Source organism: Perognathus longimembris, chromosome 15 (genome assembly GCF_023159225.1).
Source record: "Perognathus longimembris pacificus isolate PPM17 chromosome 15, ASM2315922v1, whole genome shotgun sequence".
Classification (NCBI taxonomy): domain Eukaryota; kingdom Metazoa; phylum Chordata; class Mammalia; order Rodentia; family Heteromyidae; genus Perognathus; species Perognathus longimembris.
In genome coordinates this window covers 3,484,649-3,503,657 of record NC_063175.1, presented here as the reverse complement: position 1 = coordinate 3,503,657, position 19,009 = coordinate 3,484,649, and the positions used below count along the sequence as shown (strand labels likewise).

The 19,009-nt window shown below is 41.7% G+C and overlaps 1 protein-coding gene across 5 annotated transcripts in view; it reads left to right on the top strand.

The window, feature by feature from the left end:
• Positions 1-16,857, top strand: part of Lpin2 (lipin 2) — a 105,711-nt gene extending 88,854 nt beyond the window's left edge. For all 5 annotated transcript variants that reach the window (XM_048363671.1, XM_048363672.1, XM_048363673.1 and 2 more), the window contains exons 9-20: positions 1,209-1,396; positions 3,858-3,951; positions 4,576-4,645; positions 5,425-5,514; positions 6,567-6,649; positions 8,357-8,501; positions 9,320-9,468; positions 10,226-10,312; positions 11,961-12,113; positions 12,376-12,490; positions 13,127-13,230; positions 13,502-16,857. In XM_048363671.1, the coding sequence (XP_048219628.1) occupies positions 1,209-1,396; positions 3,858-3,951; positions 4,576-4,645; positions 5,425-5,514; positions 6,567-6,649; positions 8,357-8,501; positions 9,320-9,468; positions 10,226-10,312; positions 11,961-12,113; positions 12,376-12,490; positions 13,127-13,230; positions 13,502-13,646 (1,423 nt within the window). In that variant the 3' untranslated portion in view covers positions 13,647-16,857. The remainder of the gene's footprint in view (positions 1-1,208; positions 1,397-3,857; positions 3,952-4,575; positions 4,646-5,424; positions 5,515-6,566; positions 6,650-8,356; positions 8,502-9,319; positions 9,469-10,225; positions 10,313-11,960; positions 12,114-12,375; positions 12,491-13,126; positions 13,231-13,501) is intronic.
• The last annotated feature ends 2,152 nt before the right edge of the window (positions 16,858-19,009 follow it).

The following is a 19,009-nucleotide window of genomic DNA, read 5'->3' as shown; positions in this document are numbered from 1 at the left end:
AACATGTAGCCACCTTCTCCTGTTTCACCACCCACCCTTCTTCCCTAACTCCACTTAGACACAGGTTTTCTGCATTATCATTAACCAACAGGATTGGCTTTTTGCCATTTCAGTGAGAACATACTCTCAACCCATGATACTCAATTTGGGGGTGTAAGAATGCATTGATATTAAGAGAAAAATCCATAAACCCAAGCTTCTCATTAGTTTACACGTTAAAAAAAATAGTTTTTGAGGCTGTTTTCTGCTTAAAACAGATCTAAACTTTGCTGTCTGACATCTGTTATTCAACATTGAGTTTGTTTTCAGAAGGGCACATTAATTTCACTAGATCTCATTTTTTTTTAACCCAAACATTAAAAAAACAATAGTTTGGAGAATATAGATCACGTGAGGCCCTAAGTTCAACACCCCAGTAATTTTTTTTTAATATTAGCTTATAGAAAAAGTTCTGGGGCAGTTTCTCAAATTCAATACTTACTTAGAGGTGCAGAATAATAAACATAGTGACTAAAAACATAGCATGCCATTTTCTTGTTCTTTTTCTCTCAGATTTATTATGTTCCATGACAGAAGGTGTCCATTATGGTCACCTTCTAGAACTTCTATTTCTTACCTAGCAAAAGAAAAGTACTGAATAACCTCATCTTTAGTTCTGGCCCTTAGTTCTGACCTTTAGTTTTCTAGATGGATATAGTCTTTTGAGGGTTTCCTTAGGTTTTTTTTGTTTGTATAGATAAATTTAGCAAAGCCTTATTTTTAAAGAGTACAGCCTTAGACTACAGTAATTTTGTGTGGGATGTATATAGTACCATTGTTTTTTCTAGGAAATTAGGATCAAAAGGTTTCTAAATGTCAGATTTTTCTTAACTACCTGTCATTTTTATCATGGAATTATAAATAAATGCTTAAAACTTGTATTCCTTTCATTAATACCAGAAAGACCACATTTAAATGTTTGTATTATTATGAGTGTAGTGATTTTGTGATCGATTTACTATATATATTCACAGTTAATTCTTCAGAAACACAATTTAGTTTCTTGCTAATGTTGCTTATGATTTGATTCTAAATGTTATCTTTTAAAAAGTTAGGTCTAACTAGACATATGATGTTTGCTTTGAGCACCCCAGTATGTCGTGTAGGAAGCTAGATATATGTTTGTAATAAAACAGATCTTTTTCAACCTTTTCTTGTCCCTGCTGCAGTGAAGCAGACCCAGGCTCTCGTCAGTGGCCTGAGTCTGACACACTCTCTGGCTCCCAGTCGCCTCAGTCTGTCGGCAGCGCTGCTGCAGACAGCGGCACCGAATGCCTCTCAGACTCTGCCATGGACTTGCCGGATGTCACCCTTTCCCTTTGTGGGGGCCTCAGTGAAAACGGAGAAATTTCTAAAGGTATGCTGGGCAGTCATGCCATGTTCACTTCAGGGCAGCTTGGTTATCATGTGACTTAACACCTGCCTTTACCCAGTTCAGGGTGTTGTAAGTTCTTGCCTGACAGCCACATAAGAGCAGTAATCTTCCTATAATGTTAGACTTGTAGACCCCATTTTGGTGAGGACAGTACTTTAAAGGCTCTGATTCCAAATGAAAAAATTAAAATCTGCTGGCCTGTTGGCTAAGCAGTCAGGTCAGACTACACCACATTGATCTTTTCATCTGCAAAGTTGTTGGAACATTTGTGGGCCTGGGACCAGCTGCTTTCCTGGAAATTACTGGGCTTAGACCTGATGCTCAGGTTCCTAAGTGGTAGTAAATGATTATACACTGACTCAGCAGTGGTCTTTCTAGCAAAAAGCTTAGGAGTACTTTCTGTGTCGGCTTGAGAGTTAACACAAGGTAACTAAAAACTTGCAGCAGAATAAGGAAAGATCTCAGCAGAGGTGGTCAGACAGCTATAGGTGTAATGGAGCACCCATGTGTGGGTGAGTCTCATGTTCCTCAGTCTTTTTAGCTTTACCTTCATTCTAAACTAAACGTTTAATCATTTCTTATTTTGGCTGATGGCCAGTGATTGATTTTCCCCTGAGAAAAGCTTTTCTTTTCATAACTGCTACCATCATTTTCACATCATCCTGTATCTTCTCTTGCCTTTAAAGGAACTAAACGCATGATTTGTCAGACTGGGTGGCCTGAGCCCCAGAACTGTTTTCCTGAACTTTGCCCTTTAGGACTACTGGATATTATGCCTCTTTCTTCATCTCATTATTCCATTCGTTTGCTTTATGTCTTACTTGGTTTGGTTTCTTATTTTATAAGAATCTCAGGCCTTGAATTCAAGATCCTTATGACACAAGCTCCTTGATACTATAATTACAGGAATGCACTACCACCACAACCAAGAGTTTGATTTATGTTTTATAACAAATGAAGAGTGTGGTACAGCACTTGCCTAGTATACATGAGGCTCTGAGTTCAGTCTCCACTGTGGCCAAAAAAGGAGAGTATTTGGGCCGTTGGCTCTTTCTAGGAACAAAATTAGGCTAGATTCTTTTTATACATCTTTATTCCCTCAAGTGTTTTATGAGAAAGGATAGAAATTTAAATCAAATACATATTTCACTCTTGTAATGACAAGGTAAATTATATACATACATATATGTAGATGTTACCTAGGAGAATTATTCTTGTGCAAAATTTATTTGTTAACCTGGATCAAATACAGTGCAGATTTAAGAACATGTATAAAAGTTCATGCAGGGGCTGGGAATATGGCCTGGTAGTAGCGCTTGCCTCATATACATGAAGCCCTGGGTTTGATTCCTCAGCACCACATATATAGAAAAAGCCAGAAGTAGCTCTGTGGCTCAAGTGGAAGAGTGCTAGCCATGCACATAAAGAAGCCAGGGACAGGGGCTGGGGATATAGCCTAGTGGCAAGAGTGCCTGCCTCGGATACACGAGGCCCTAGGTTCGATTCCCCAGCACCACATATACAGAAAGCGGCCAGAAGCGGCGCTGTGGCTCAAGTGGCAGAGTGCTAGCCTTGAGCGGGAAGAAGCCAGGGACAGTGCCCAGGCCCTGAGTCCAAGGCCCAGGACTGGCAAAAAAAAAAAAAAAAAAAAAAAAAGAAGAAGCCAGGGACAGTGCTCAGGCCCTGAGTTCAAGCCCCAGGACTGGCAAAAAAAAAAGTTCATGCGAAGTTTTCATTTGCACTTGCAGATCTTAAGATTTATTTATTCAAGACTCAGAAAAAAATTGTACATTTCTCTTTTTAATGCCAATAATTATAATTGTCTTTTGGTTGTGTATGCACATTGGCTGTACCTACATAGATCTACATAGATCTACATAGATGTTCCCCAGTTCAGAATTCTCTGTAAATTTCCCCTCATGAAAATGAACTTAGTTATTAATGTATAATTATCCACCTTCACTTCTCTCTCTCTAGCCATATCTATGATCTATTTTCTTGAAAGTCTCTAGCATATCCCTTTCTTCTCTTAGAGTTTGCTTTTCTTATTTTAACTACAGGGAAAAGGAGATGATAAAAAAAGTAGTTTTCTTTCTGGTCCTTAGAGGGAGGAAAAGGGTATGATATTTTGCCTTGATCGATATAAAAATGTTAGGGTTTTGTTTTTGTTTGTTTAAAAAGGACTTTTAGGGCACAGAGGTGGCTCAAGTGATAGCAATTAGTAAGGGCAGAACCCAGAATTCAAACCCCATTACCACTAGGGGGTAGGGGTGGTGGTGAGCAATTTAGTCTACGTTTTTCAGTGCTGAGGTTTGAACTCAGGACCTTGTGCTTGCTAGGCAAATGCTCTGCCACTTGAGCCATCTCTCAGCCTACAAGTCTAGCGATGTAGGATATTGTAATTATCTCTAACCAAATTGATCATCACTATTTTATATTGCAGAAAAATTTATGGAGCATATCATTACTTATCATGAATTTGCAGAAAACCCGGGACTTATAGACAATCCTAACCTCGTGATACGGATATATAACCGGTAAATGTTGAAGGGATTTTTTTTTTAGCAAGGTGCTGTTTTTAGCTATAAAAATTTGTCATCTCATGTAAAGGAGCCAATGCTGAATGGCTTTAAGTGAAAATAAAGCCTCAACTTACTTAATAAGACATTGGAATGCTATTAGTCTGTTTATGCTTCTATAATCAGAGAGGTTTGGCTTGAAGCAGAGAGTTTTCAAGACAAAAATTAGGTTGTTATTTTTTTAAACCAGTTCTAGGACTTGAACTCAGGGCCTACACACTATTTCTGAGCTTTTTTTTTTTTTTTTTTTTTTTTTTTTTTTTTTGCTTAAGGCTAGTGCTCTACCACTTGAGCCACAACTCCACTTCAAGGGCTTTTTGGTGGTTACTTGGAGACAAGAGTCTCATAGACTTTCTTCCCTGGGCTGCTTCCATCTGTGATCCTCAGATCTCAGCCTCCTTAGCCAGGATTACAAGTGCGAGCCACCAGCACTCAGCTTGGTCATCTTTTTATTGAAAAGAATAAACAATGAGATAGTTATTTCTACATTTTCTGTACTCCTTCACACCCTCCCCAACCCTGCTTCACTTCTCTCCTACCTATCTTTGTGTAATGATTTTGAATAATTTTTGTTTCTCACAGTTACTATAACTGGGCTTTGGCTGCTCCCATGATCCTTAGTTTGCAAGTATTCCAGAAGAGTTTGCCTAAGGTGAGTGATTCACATTTGAGGCCTTCTTGAAAGGTAGAGCACTAGCCTTGAGCGAAAAAGCTCAAGGGCAGCACCCAGGCCCTGAGAAAGAATATAGTACTTGATTTTTCTTAGATGGGTGCTCTCCAGTGTTTTATCTGAGTTCAGTGTTTAATGTAAAGACTCCTACTCACTGTACATACTTATTTAAATTGTCCCATACCAAAAATCTAGTCTACTAGCTGGGCTGAAACTCTTCGCATTCTCTTTAATTAAATATCTATACCAGTTTCAGGTGGTGTATAACAAGTCCAAGGTTTAGGCTAGGAGGATGCTCAGTGCTACCACTGAGCCTAACATGCCTAACATGCATGAGGCCTTGGACTTGATACCAGCACCATAGAAAAGCTGAAAGATTTTTTACTAATTATAACTGAAAAATAGAATGAATGAAAAAAGGTTATCTTCTCATTAATATGAGCAGAAGCAGCAAGAAAATTGTTGTAGTTATGACAGGAGCATGACATCAATGTAGTTGGATCCAATTGTGGCTTACATCTTCCAAGTAGAACCCCAAACCTTGTGATGTGTAATTTGTCTACCAAGAAGACATCATCTGCCTACCCCTAAAGGACCTATCTAGATTGACTACCAGGCTTACACCAAAGAACTGCCATGACCTTCGCTGCCACCAAAGCAGGATATTGTCCTCTTATAGTTATTGGAAACGCTATCAGAGTTGGGAGGTAAAGAATTGAGTACTTTACAACCCATACTGACCCAAGTTGGTTGATTTCCAGGCTACTCTTGAGTCCTGGGTCAAAGACAAGATGCCAAAGAAATCTGGTCGCTGGTGGTTTTGGCGTAAGAGAGAAAGCATGACCAAGCAGGTAACAAACAGACCTACCTATAAACCTTTCTATGGACCAAACATAACTGAATCATTCATTCAAGCAACTTGTTGGCCACGTACAAGAAAGTGGACTGTATGGTAATGTTTTATTTTTTTAATGACAGGAAACTTTATTAGAATAGAAATATAGCAGAGAAAGCACCTGACATAGACATGCCTCAGGGTGGCGATCAGTTCAGCCTGTATCTGCTATCTTCTATGTGGTGTTATTTTGAAGTGACAGCATTGAAGTAATTACTGCATGTTCTAGGTGGTTTCATATATTATCTCAACTTTCTTCAGCTCAGCCCCAAAGATATTTGAATTGCTATTTTACAGTAATGAAGCTTGGGAACAAAGAAGTAATAGAGCTTCATGAAGTCACATAACTGGTGAGGGATGGAGCTGGGGCTGACCTTGAGTCTTGACCTTAGAGCCTATGCTCTTTCCTCTTCCTTGCCTTACCTTTCAGATAAAATCAAAAGTTTATAGTTCTCCACAATTCCACATGCAAATAACTGAAATCTGCTCTTTTAACGAAGAGTCAGTAGATGAGGCTTATCTAGAGAACATTAAGTAGATCAAGTAGATTCAAGCCTTGTGAAAAAGAGGACTCTGGGAGTTCCACATATCAGATTGGTCCAGCCTGAGCCAAGCTCATGTCCACATCATTGTGGTCTCCTGCTTCTTCCTGCCCTTGTGTGGATGCTGGGTGACTCCCAGAAGGAGCAGACAACATTGATCACTTCGGTTGTGTTTCGGTGTCTCTGCCAAGGCCTTTCCCATGTTAGGTCAGTTGTACTATATTTTATAACTGAAATCGTGCTCTTCTAAAATGTCTTAACTAGATTTGTGGGGATAGTTTTCTGCATGACAACACTTCTGTCTCAAGTTGCTACTGTACCCTTTGGGTCAAAGTAGACAGTGTGTTTTTAAGTCTTTGTGAGTTCAGAAGGTTTTATTTTTCCTAGAGAGGGCAGCTGCTAAGTTTGGCTTATCTGTAGGGAAAACATTGCATATTGCCATTATCATCATCATCTTCTTTTTTAGCTGCCAGCAGCCAAGGAGGGAAAATCTGAGATGCCGCCAACCAGTGAGCTGCAATCAGATCCTAAGGAGCCAGCCAGTGCCAGGTGAGGCCCTAACCTTGGCACAGAGCACTTGGGCTGATCTTGAATTTTTTGTTTAATTTTTAGTTGCAAACATCTTTCTCTTGTATCATATGGACATGAAGTAGCTTATTAGTGCCACTCACATGACAACTGCTTTTGTTAAAAAAAAATTACTAGTAAATACATGCATCACTACTTTATAAATAACTAGCCCCCATCACTGAGCCATGGAAGTGGTGGCAGGAAGATGGGACTTGGGGACGGGACCCTAGATGTGTTAAGGATTGTTGTCCCTAGTGCCCATGCTTCCTATCAGATGCCAAAGGGAGACATGGAAAGGAATCTGAAGAGTTGGCTGGCCCAAAGATGAGTTGTTAATTCAATGCCCATTATAATTTGCCCTCTGCTTTAGTTCTCTTTCTGCTTGCTAACTTTCTTTCAGTAGTCCAAGCCCAAATGTATCTTCTTCCCCCTCAAAGGTAGATTATTTTAATGCAATTTAATTGTTCATAGTAGTATGGATAAGTGGTTTATTTCAATTCTGAGGAAAATTCTTAACAGCTTTGATCTTAATTTTGTCAAATACAAACAGCTCTATTTACCTTTTAAAATAACTTTATTATATACCTTAATCTTTTTTTTTAAACGTTCAAGTCATTTGGAAACCTTGGACTGTTCGCTTATTCCTTTGGGCCCAGCCAGCTTTCAGAGCAATTTTCTGCAAAGTTCTACTCGCCAGCTGGTGGCAAGGCTGCTTGATAGAGATGAGCATGGTGAAATGAGTGAGCACACTTTGTAAAGCTACCTCTAATTCTCCTCATTAGTATGATTCCATCCACACCAGCTTACGCAAGGTCAGATATGCAAGACAAGTACTTGGCAGGATTCTAAATAGTGAAAAAATGATTTCAAATAAAATAGAATCGCTCTTGAAAGAGAATTGAGCTATGTTTTATATCAATCCAAGAAAGACTTTAATATTGGTCTGCCCTAAGTAAAAATTAAGAATGCCTTTACCTTAATGTGAAAAATATATGAAATGAAACTTGACTGGCTTTTAAAAAAATCATCATAGGTGGGCCTAGAGGCATGGTTCAAATGATACAGCCCCTGCCTAACAAATGCAAGCCTCTGAGTTCAAATCCGATATTATTCTCCAGGAAAATTGACATAGAATATTTTATTTAATTTGTACTAATTGAAACACCTTTGTCAACAAGAATGGTATACATCTGATTAAAGTAGAACATAACAAGTCAAGACCAGAATAACTAGCTACATGGCAATAAGGACATGAAGAAGAGGTGGTTAAGGATATGCATGGTTAGGGCATAAGAAACAGGATATGGGAGGATTATAGAAGAACCAACGCTTCTATCCTAGAAAGGGTAAGGATGCCTTTATTGCTCTTTTTCTTTTTTCTTTTTTGTTGGATGGTTGGTTTTTGTTATTTTCTATTTAGACAAGGTCTTACATGTAGCACAAGCTGGCCTTAAACTTAGAATCCTCCTGTCTCATTCTCTCAATGTGGATTATTAGCATGTGCCACTTCTTTTTTTATTTGATCCTAAATTAAAAACCTATTGCCACACACTGGTGACTCATGCCTGTAATCCTAGCTATAGTATTCAGGAAGAAATAAGATCTGAGCATTACAATTCTAAACCTACATGAGCCACGACGCTTGGCTCCCTGTTGTCCCTTAGTAACTGCTTTGATGTTGAATAGGCCGGCTGAGGATGACACATCCAGTGACGAGGGATCACAGGAGCTGGAAGAAACAATCAAAGTGGATACTCTCCCCACAGAGACCCTGAGCCATAGCAGCATGACTTCATATAAGAAGTCTCTCCGACTATCCTCAGACCAAATTGTGAGTCTCATTTGATCCCTGTGGATCCAGTAGGCTTTATTGTAAATAATTCCCTGTCTCAACTGCACACAGAGTACATGGTGTTGGGTCATGTAAATGCTCATCTACAGTGCCAACCCTAGTCCCCCACGGTTCATTCCAGCCATTCTGGCAACCTGAACATGGATTTTGAAACTAATAAGTTTTTTTTTCCCCCAGTTCCTGATTCCAGGCCATTTTTCTTTTCTTTTGGCTTTCTTGCTCACAGCTAATGACCTACCTCTTGAGTTAGACCTCTAGCCCAGCTTTTTGATAGTTAGTTGAAGACGCAGTCTTGCAGATCTTTCTGCCAGGGCTGTCTTTAAACTGCCATCTTTGGTCTCAGCCATCCTGAGTAGATAGGGTGATAGGCATAAGCTACCAGTGCCTGGCTTCCCTGGTAAATTTTACAGTTAAGCCAGAACTGACCCTTGGGAGTCAAAACAACAGAGAAATAACTTTTTAAACACAATTTCCCTTTCTTGTTTTTAACCTTCTCTTATTTTGACCTGTTTTCAGTATGAAATGGCTTTCCTGAGCTCAGCAGGAGGTTGTGGACAGAGCTGTTTTATAGGGGATTAGAACTAAGATCATGGGAGCCCAAAACACTGCTCAAGCAGTGGCTTCTTCAGGATGTCCATGAGCATTCTCATCGGCTTAAGTGCCAATGCCAAAGAAAACTGCCTGCCTTGAATTTGTGGGACTCTTCAAACACTGTTTATTTTGTAAAATTTGAAGTAGATTGGTCCAAACTGTATGTCTTCAGCTGGTTTTCTTTGTTCTTATGCTTTTTACTAAAGGCAAAACTGAAGCTCCATGATGGCCCCAATGACGTTGTGTTTAGTATTACAACCCAGTATCAAGGTACCTGCCGCTGTGCAGGGACCATTTACCTGTGGAACTGGAATGACAAGATCATCATTTCCGATATTGATGGGACAATTACCAAGTAAGAATGAACCCACTACAGATGGCACCTAGGTAGAGATAGTGCACCGAGGGGAGGGAGTTGAGGGACATAGATATTTAGCTCTCAGCCAGAGTGGGAATGTTTTTTAAACCATAATATCCTAAAAGTAGTGCAGACACTGTCATCTCATGAACCAAGGAAATGGGTGGGTCATGCAAACGGAACACAAAGAATAACTGGGAAGGAATTATTTGTTCTTCAGATTATATTGTTCAAAGAAAATGTTGAGATTAGGGACAAAAAATGAGAATATACAGTTGTAAACTGTCTATAAAAATCAACATCTCAGGGCTGGGGATATGGCCTAGTGGCAAGAGTGCCTGCCTCGGATACACGAGGCCCTGGGTTCGATTCCCCAGCACCACATAATCAGAAAACGGCCAGAAGCAGCGCTGTGGCTCAAGTGGCAGAGTGCTAGCCTTGAGCGGGAAGAAGCCAGGGACAGTGCTCAGGCCCTGAGTCCAAGGCCCAGGACTGGCCAAAAAAAAAAAAAAAAAATCAACATCTGGCTTTTGAGTAACTCTATTCTAGAAATACCTTAGTGTGTTATGTGCTCTCAGGGCTTGGCAATTACCTGTACCCTGTACATGAAGACATGATGAGATAGGCTTTGTAGAGTACCCTTGATTGCTTTTCCACCCAGTGTTTATTCACAAATGATATTCAACAAATGTCAAATGCTTAGCTTTGTATGTTTGATACCTGGTACCTTTTCCTGTTTCTACTTTCTTCTCAGGTCTGATGCTTTGGGACAGATTCTCCCACAGCTGGGTAAAGACTGGACTCATCAGGGCATAGCTAAGCTCTACCACTCTATCAATGAGTAGGTATCCTTTCCCCATGTCATCTTGCTCTAGTGAGACTGTTTCATTTTGATCATAAACCATAGAAAAATGCCATAAGTCAGGCTGGGAATGATGGCTGTAGTCCTAGCCACTTGGGAGACAGAGAAGGTAGAACTGATGTTTGAAGCCAGCTTGAGTAAAATGTTAACAAAGATATGCTGGCCCAAATATGTAATACCAACTACTTCTTAAGAAGCAGAAATAGGGGGGGCTGGGAATGTGGCCTAGTGGTACAGTGCTCGTCTCATATATATGAAGCCCTGGGTTCGATTCCTCAGCACCACATATATAGAAAAAGCCGGAAGTGGCGCTGTGGCTCAAGTGGTAGAGTGCTAGCCTTAAACAAAAGGAAGCCAGGGACACTGCTCAGGCCCTGAGTCCAAGCCCCAGGACTGGCAAAAAACCAAAACCAAAACCAAAACAAAATAAAGAAGCAGAAATAGGATTGTAGTCTAAGACCAGCAACAGGCAAAAGCAAGAGACCCTTATCTGAAAAACAAACTGAAGCAAAAACAAAGCTTGGCAGACGCTCAGACTTCAAACCCCAATACCACCGAGAAAAACTGTAAATCATCAGTCCACATCAATTGTGTGTTTGTTAAGTCCAGACATTACTGCTCCGTATTGTTAACAGCATGAGGTGTGTGCCTAGCATTGTGTTACAGGCTTTACCTGTATTATCTGCTAAGTCTCATAATCTTGAGATTTAGGTACACTTACTATAGAGATAGTAGTTTTTTTAGTTCTAACTATAACTATTTTTTTTTTTGCTAGTCCTGGGGCTTGAACTCAGGGCTTGAGCACTGTCCCTGGCTTCTTTTTGCTCAAAGCTAGCGCTCTACCACTTGAGCCACAGCACCACTTCTGGCTTTTCCAGTATATGTGGTGCTGAGGAATCGAACCCAGGGCTTCGTGTATGCTAGGCAAGCATTCTTGCCACTAGGCCATATTCCCAGCCCCTATAACTACTTTTTTATAGTTAGTACTGAACACAAGCTGATTTTTATTTTTGGTTTATTCACTGGGCATTTTTAAATTTTATGCATACATGGAGAACAGTTGACTGCCCATGCAGTTCTTTCAGAACATTCAAAGGAAAACCACAGGATCCTTTGTTGGGATCCTCACACCTAGGAGCTGCATTCATTTGAAAATGTGTAGCACTGTCTTCAGCATTAGTGGAGAATGCCATGATAGGAAATGATGGATGTCAGTTACCCAGGTGTAATTTTGTTCTATATGTAACAGAGTAATTTACATCCTGCAGATTGTTCTTGTGAAGATCTCTCATGTCTTTCCTTTATATCAGATCCTTTAAAGGTGGGCCAGGATTTTTTGACCTGGATCTTGCTCTCGTGGACTTGGTGCTACATGTATTAGTTCAGTACTTTTAAACTTGTCACGATCATTAGTTGCATGGACCTCCATCAATGTTTTTTTCCCCATAGAGGAATGAAATCTAAATCCCAAGTAATTTCTTCCTGAGTTCAAGAATTTGGCTTTCACATTAAATGAGAGGAACATGATTTGGATCTATGAAAAGATTTTTAGTTTTGTTTTTTTTCCTTTAACCAAAATATATAAGCTAAATAGGATATGGTGTTTTCTTCTTGTTGTTTTTTTTAGGAATGGCTACAAGTTTTTATACTGTTCTGCGCGTGCCATTGGCATGGCTGACATGACTCGTGGCTACCTGCATTGGGTCAATGACAAGGGCACAATCTTACCCCGGGGCCCTCTGATGCTGTCCCCCAGCAGCTTGTTCTCCGCCTTCCACAGGTACTTGTCCTGCAGTCACCCTGGATTCCCACCTCAGTGTACATAGGGGCCAGGGCAAGATGGAGCATGTGAGGACAGACAAGTCGTATAGGGTTTCCACCCACTGAGGAGGTTTAACTCGAGTGCACGACAAAGACTGGAAAAGAAGGAGAAACAGGGTACCAGTTCCAAAGCCTCAAAGTGGGTGGCTTTGAGTACTGATATCTTTAGAGAAATATGTGCTATTTAAATTTGGTGCTTATAGTATGTATTTATCCCTCAGGGAAGTAATAGAAAAGAAACCAGAGAAGTTTAAAATTGAATGTCTCAATGACATTAAGAACCTGTTCGCTCCATCCAAGCAACCCTTCTATGCTGCCTTTGGAAACCGTCCCAATGTAAGTGTCTCCTGGGTGCCTGCTACCTTCTGATGTAAGCAATATTGGGGTGAGGTGGTGGTGGATCAGGACGTATTTCCCATGATTCTAAAGCCATTTCACATGAAGTGGTTGTTTTACTCAGTGTGTTCTCACTTGATCTGTTCCAAATTCTCACAGCAGTTAAGGAGATCCAACAAGTAGAGATCTACCCCAGACTTTTATGTGGAAGGAGCTCCTTTGTTTCTGGAGCTTCAATTCTGTGTTCTCAGGCAGCTCTTTCATATGTCCTAAGCCATGTCTTTGGGTTCACCCCAGAGCCAGAGCTCCTTTTATCATCCTTTTCCAGTGTGCTTCCTGTCCTGCAGGCCTACCACATCACAGCTATGCTGAAGGTACTGCTCCCAGACTCATGTTCTCAGAGTTCCCTGTAGCCTTCCTTATCAGCTGCCCAAGTTTTCTGACTCTCTAGAGGCACTGTCTGGGTTTGACATCACTCCTTACTTTGGGTTTGTCCAAAGTTCAATCTCCAGAGGCAAAACTGCACTGTGCCTATTGCCACGTATTTTCCATAGAAAGTCTTGTGTTGGTGCAATGTCTCTGGCTCACAAGGAGCCAGTGGAGCTTCTCGTGACTTCTCTCTCCTTTCCTCTGCAGGATGTTTATGCTTACACACAAGTTGGAGTTCCAGACTGTAGAATATTCACTGTGAACCCCAAGGGTGAACTAATCCAAGAAAGGACCAAAGGAAACAAGTCATCGTAAGTATGCCACTTCTTAGTCAAGTGCCCTGCAACCCAAGGCTCAGCTGGGGACAGTGTCAGCAGATTACAGCTACATACCTTTGGGGTGTTTTGCCCCCAAAGTAAATATTTAAGGTGTTTCTGGTTCTCTTAAGTGTGCAAGTCAATGTCCTGGGATAGGACTAAGACCTGACTGAGCCTGCCTATGTGGGGTATCTAATAGCCTACCTCACAACCCAGTCTGTTCTTTGTGGAGTCACAGACTGTCTCCTTCCCCAATGCCTTCCAGGTACCACCGACTGAGTGAGCTTGTGGAACACGTGTTCCCCCTTCTCAATAAGGAACAGAATTCTGCCTTTCTGTGCCCAGAGTTCAGCTCCTTCTGCTACTGGCGAGACCCAATCCCTGATGTGGACCTGGATGACCTGGCCTGACATGTGGCACCTCTGACAAAAGTGGGGCTACAGTCACGCACCTTCAGTAGAGGAGGTGACCAGCCCTCTCGCAGACGAGAACCCAGGGCTAGCAGCTGGGCACGTGCTTTCCATAACAGGGCCTGGAGCTGGTACTGCAGTCCTCCTTCACCTTCCAGACACTGCTGCCTGGAGCCCAGAAGGAGAAGCGAGGGACTCCTGAGTTACAGAGCTGTGCATTGCCACATATGGGCCCTTGATGCTGCCCTCTGGCTGCCTATGGGACAGGGCTTCAGCTGCATAACTTGAAGAAGACAGAATCTGAAATAGAATGGACCAACACAGTACACAAAGTAAAGTGTTATCATTTCCACTAGGCAATTGAGATTGTTTCTATGACCAGGGCTTGCTTCAAAAGGTAAGGGCCCACTCAACTGCCAAAGTCCAGTTAATGATGGCCATTTGTGCACATCTCCTTTGGGCTCCATTCCTTGCACACTGAGGAAGAAGTGGCTCCTTGGTGTGAAAAGTTGGACAGACCCCAGGACACATGGAGTAGAGCCACTGAGCCCAGTGGTCCCAGTGTGGGCTTCCAGAAAGGAAATCCCCTTGAGTCACCATTTTCTCATCTGTGACTACTTCACAATGAGAAACCTTTAAATTAATTCTTAGATCTAGCCAGAAGAACAGGTCTATATTGGATTCAAGTCTGAAATAATGGTGGGAGATTGGGGTTTAAAGCAAACGAAAAGCAACAGATGTGTCTGTTGATACGCAGTTGTATTGGGTTCTGGGAATAGCCCTTTTCTCTGACCCTCTGTCTATTGTCTGGCTTAGGTGGGCCTATCAGTACTATCTTTGGGAACAGATGTCTCCTATTTCTGTGCTTCAGATTTGTTGAGGAAGCTCAGTTGTCATTGTTGAGGAAGCTCAGTAAGTCATTGACCGGCAGTATGGGCTTTGGCATTTGGAATCATGACCCTGTAAATAAGCCCGTAGAAACTATGCTAGAGAGGGGTCATTGAGCAGCCAGCATAACATCAGTTATCTCCAGCCCACTAGTCTGACTCTTACCAGCCTGGGACACGTGTATGCTCAGCAGTCAGAAGCTGCTTTATGAAACAGAATGGGACATGGGAACATCCATGCTTTTTCACTAAGAGAAAAACAGCTTTGTTTACTGTCTTGCTGTAATGAGCTCATGTCAAATCTTAAGTAGATAGCACAAGGGGAGGGTCTTGTGCTGTAAGCCCCTCTAGAGTTTTTGATCAACTGAACGTTTTCAGCTGTATCACTAACATCAAGAGAACTGTTAAAGAGGAGACTTCCGGGGACCTGAGAAGGTCACAGATCAGTCCCCTTTTTAAAGGATCCTGAACTGAAAGGATGCTGCAGATAAGGACCCAACACAGAATGGTTTTGTTTTCAGTTCTACAGTGTGGATGAGCTTTTCTTACTTAGTTTGCTTTACCTAAGACACTGCTGATAAAGAGTTGAAGAAACAGGGTTGCTTGGTTTTTCCAGATTGGAGAGTTCAGCCACTTTCGTAGTACAGTTGGATGCAGACAATGTTGAAACCTTGAAAACAGTTCTAGGGGCAAGCCCTGAAGGTGCATGCTCCCAAAAGGACAGCACAAACTTTCTCTGGTGTGAACCTTCCCCTTAAATAGTTCACAATGATTACTTGTTTAATTATTTATTTTTGTGAAGTAGGGAATTGAAGTTGTTTGTATGAAGTTCTGGCCAGTTAAGATTCTAGTAGAGCAGTCACACGGCTGCCTTACCCCTAGAGCCATCAGTACATCCTTTCACCGCCTTTGATTTAAGGGAATGAAGGAGCTTTGTGAGCTTCACCTGAGCTTAGTAGGACCTCTTACATCTGTTCAGTACAGAAAATCTTAGCATACATCCACTAGTCCTTTTTAGGTTATCCTTTAAGTCGTTTCTGACTAGTTTGTTTCCCATCCTTGTCCTAGTTTGTTTCCCATCCTTGTCCAGCTCTTTGGACACATGGGCCTTCTCAGAGGATCCAGCTTAGGAACTGGCTCTCCCAGCCCAAGTCGAGGGCGGGTGGTCCTTCTGTCCCAGTGTCCATTAGCCCTAGACTTTGTCACTGCAGGTTGATCCAGTGGGTACATAGGCTAATGATTGTAAATCTTTTTCCTTGTTTAAAGGAGTCCTTGCTGAAAGTAGATGATTACTATCACTGTAGTGTTCTAGAAGTATTAATTTTGTGCTGAAAATCCATTGCCATTTGGTACAAATGACATTTGTTCTTTCTGTGAAAGAGAGATGCCCTCGAGTGTGTTTGCACACAAACCCTTAGGATAGAGAGTGGAGCATTGCCCTCACACCGTCTTCAGTGATGGGTGGTGTCGCAGGGACAGTGCAGGCAGGTGGGCTCAGTACGTCATTCTGTCAGTTGCCTTTCCCTCATAGTTCAGTCTAACATCAGTGTTCGCTTTGCTGTCGTGTGTTGAAGCATGTTCTGTGGAAGTTGACATCGCTCTCAGGCTGTGTGGGGAGCGCATGTGGATTTGGAGCATGCTAACAGCCCCAGCATCAGTACCTCGCTTCACTGTCCAACACATCTGCAGTTTTCAGCTGGAAAAGGAAATAAAAACCTACTAATGTGATGTCCTAAAACAAAAGCTGCTAAAAACTTACAGAGAGGACAACCCAGGAAGAGCTAAGTGAGTGGCAAGAGCTTTGGCCCCGAGCAGCCCCCTTTCCTGTGGGCTGGACAGCCTTCTGTGGGTGCCCTGTCTGGTGTTGCCAGGCCTTCAGGAAAAGAAACGGTTAGGAAGAACATAAGCACTTTCTACCTTTGCAAGTGGAGAGGAACAGTTTCTTCCAGGGAGTTTAGCTTTTCTAGTATCCTCATCTTTACTCTGGGGAGCCTTGTTTCTCCATGTTTTAGAGCATGCTAGATTCACTTTAAAACTGGTTAAGCCTACCATTTTTTCCAGGTGGAAACTATCTTTTTGGTTTGGTTTGAAGGTTAAAAAAAAAAAAGGGAAGGGGAAACATTGTTCCTTTAATAATTATATTCAGGTGATGAAGTATTTGATTATTAGACAGCAATGTCACTAATAGGTTTTAAGTTGTCAGAAATTGTGAACAGTACAGTATCTTAGTCATGGTAAAGATGTCTTCAAATAAATGGCTCATTTTTTGGTGCAGTGTTTGATGTTCAAAACAAAATGTTACAATAATAAACATAAACTGTGTACATTTGGCTCTTCAGGGGATATTTGAACCATCTTCTCTGTACTCTTGCCATAAGTTGGTAATTTCCATAAATCAACATTTGTGGACACTTCAATTTGTCTACAGGAGGAACCTATTCTTGGTGCTTAACTTTAAAACCTGGTTCTTGAAGTGAAGCTCCACCCACAGGAACTAAACTTAACCTCCTGTTGCTTTGTAGGAACTGCCAGGAAATGGTTCATTCATACATATGTGGTTTCTCTTGCAGTCTGGCTGGTGACTACATCAGCCCTCAGAGTCCCCTGAGAGTCCCTCTCCCTTAACACCTGCCTGCCTTAACAGCCCTGTTGTGCAGAACCAGTGGGATCGTTGATCAAACTCCACATGGTAGATTATTTGTATGAGTATTGCCATCCTCTCAGATAGGCTGTACTGTTGGGCTACTGGTCCCCCCCACAGTGCAAGCTTTCAAGCATGTAGAAGCTTTTTTTAACCCTTCTTCACCATGATGATGTTGATGGGTAGGATGACAAGGAGCTAGAAGGGAGCTCAGACAGGGAGTTTGGTTATAATGGAAGTTTGTTCTTATTCACAACAGCTTCAAGTGCCTCAAAGAACCAAAACCAAGTATGTGTCTGTCTGTGGCAGCATGAACTCCTGGTAGTTTGCATGTATCCTTTCTTCCTTCACATTTATAGTATGTTATAAGGAAAGCACAGGTAAATGTTTAGAAAGTGGATGTGGGGGTGTGAGCAAAGCCGTGTTTCAGATCATGCATGGACTTACAGATTTCCATAAGTACAGATTACTTTTCTAGCTTCAAATTTGTGGCAAATAGTTTGAAAGATAATTTACAAAGCCTAAAGTCATGTGCTAATCTGGAAATGATTTGCAATGGAGCTTTGCATTGGTTTGTGTTCTTTAAACATAACTATTAAAGGATACCTGCAATAAGCATTTAAATTAGGACTATTGGTAGTGTTACATGTCTAATCTTCACAAGGATTCTGATCTTATTCTCAGCAATAACTCCTTCGTGTCAGAAGTTACTGTCTCAGCCTGGCATGGTAGGGAACATCTGTAATGGCAGCTTTCTTGGAAGGCTGTGGTGGGCAGGATTACTTGAACTCAGGAGTTGAGCTAAACTAGGCAACATTGCCAGAACCTGTCTCTAAAATCTTTTTAAACAAAACAAAACAAAACAAAAATTTGTGTTTGGTGTAATGCTGGGGTTTGAATGAAAGGTATGCTCCTTCCAAACAGATTAGCTATGTCTTGAGCCACTTCCCCAGCTCTGTTTTTTGCTGTCGTTTTTCAGAAACAATCTTGTTTTTCCCCTGGACTAGCCTACACCATGATCATCCTATTTAAACTTCCTCACAGCTAGGATGGCAGGTGTACACCAATGTGGCCCACTTTTTATTGGCTGAGAATAGGACCTTTCCAACTTCATTGGCCTGGCCTCAAAGCAAGATCCTCCTGATGTCTACCACCTGAGTAGCTGGCATGAGCCACTGCACCTGGCTTTGTTTTGGAGGTAGGGTCTCACTGACTTCGCCTTCAAGGGTGAGATCTTCTTGCATCTACCTCCGGAGTAGCTGGGATTATGAATATGTGCCCCTTCACATAGCTCTCATTGAAAGGAGTTGTTATCTAAATCCTGGTGTTTAGTTTGTACCTCTGACTCAGTCTCATGACTTCAGGGATATGTTGACTTGTTAAAGGGGCTGCTCTAAAGCCCCAGCAGCCCTTAAGCATGACTGACCTCGTAGGCAAAGGCAGGCTCTTCATTTCCAAACTTATCTCTTACATGACCAGGATCTAGCTTTCATCCCATTTTATCTTGTAGTGGACACAGGCACTACCAGCTCTCATCCATCTTAGTGTTTTGCCATTGCTTGATACACAGAGCCAAGATGTACTGAAAGGAGGAACTGGAGTAAAAATAGTGAGTAGTTCTCTCTGCTCCTTGCAGTTCCAGCCACAGAGTGTCCTCTCTGGCACTTTTTTTTTTTTAAGTGTGAGAGAAAGAGCCACATGCATGTGCTGGGTTTTCCTGAAAACACTGTGCTTGGCTTTTTTTCCATGAGTCATTTCTAGGACAGCCAAGGATACTCAGATGGCTACCTTCGCCAGTTCCCCAGCTGTAGAAACAAGGTCTGAGAGCATTGGTC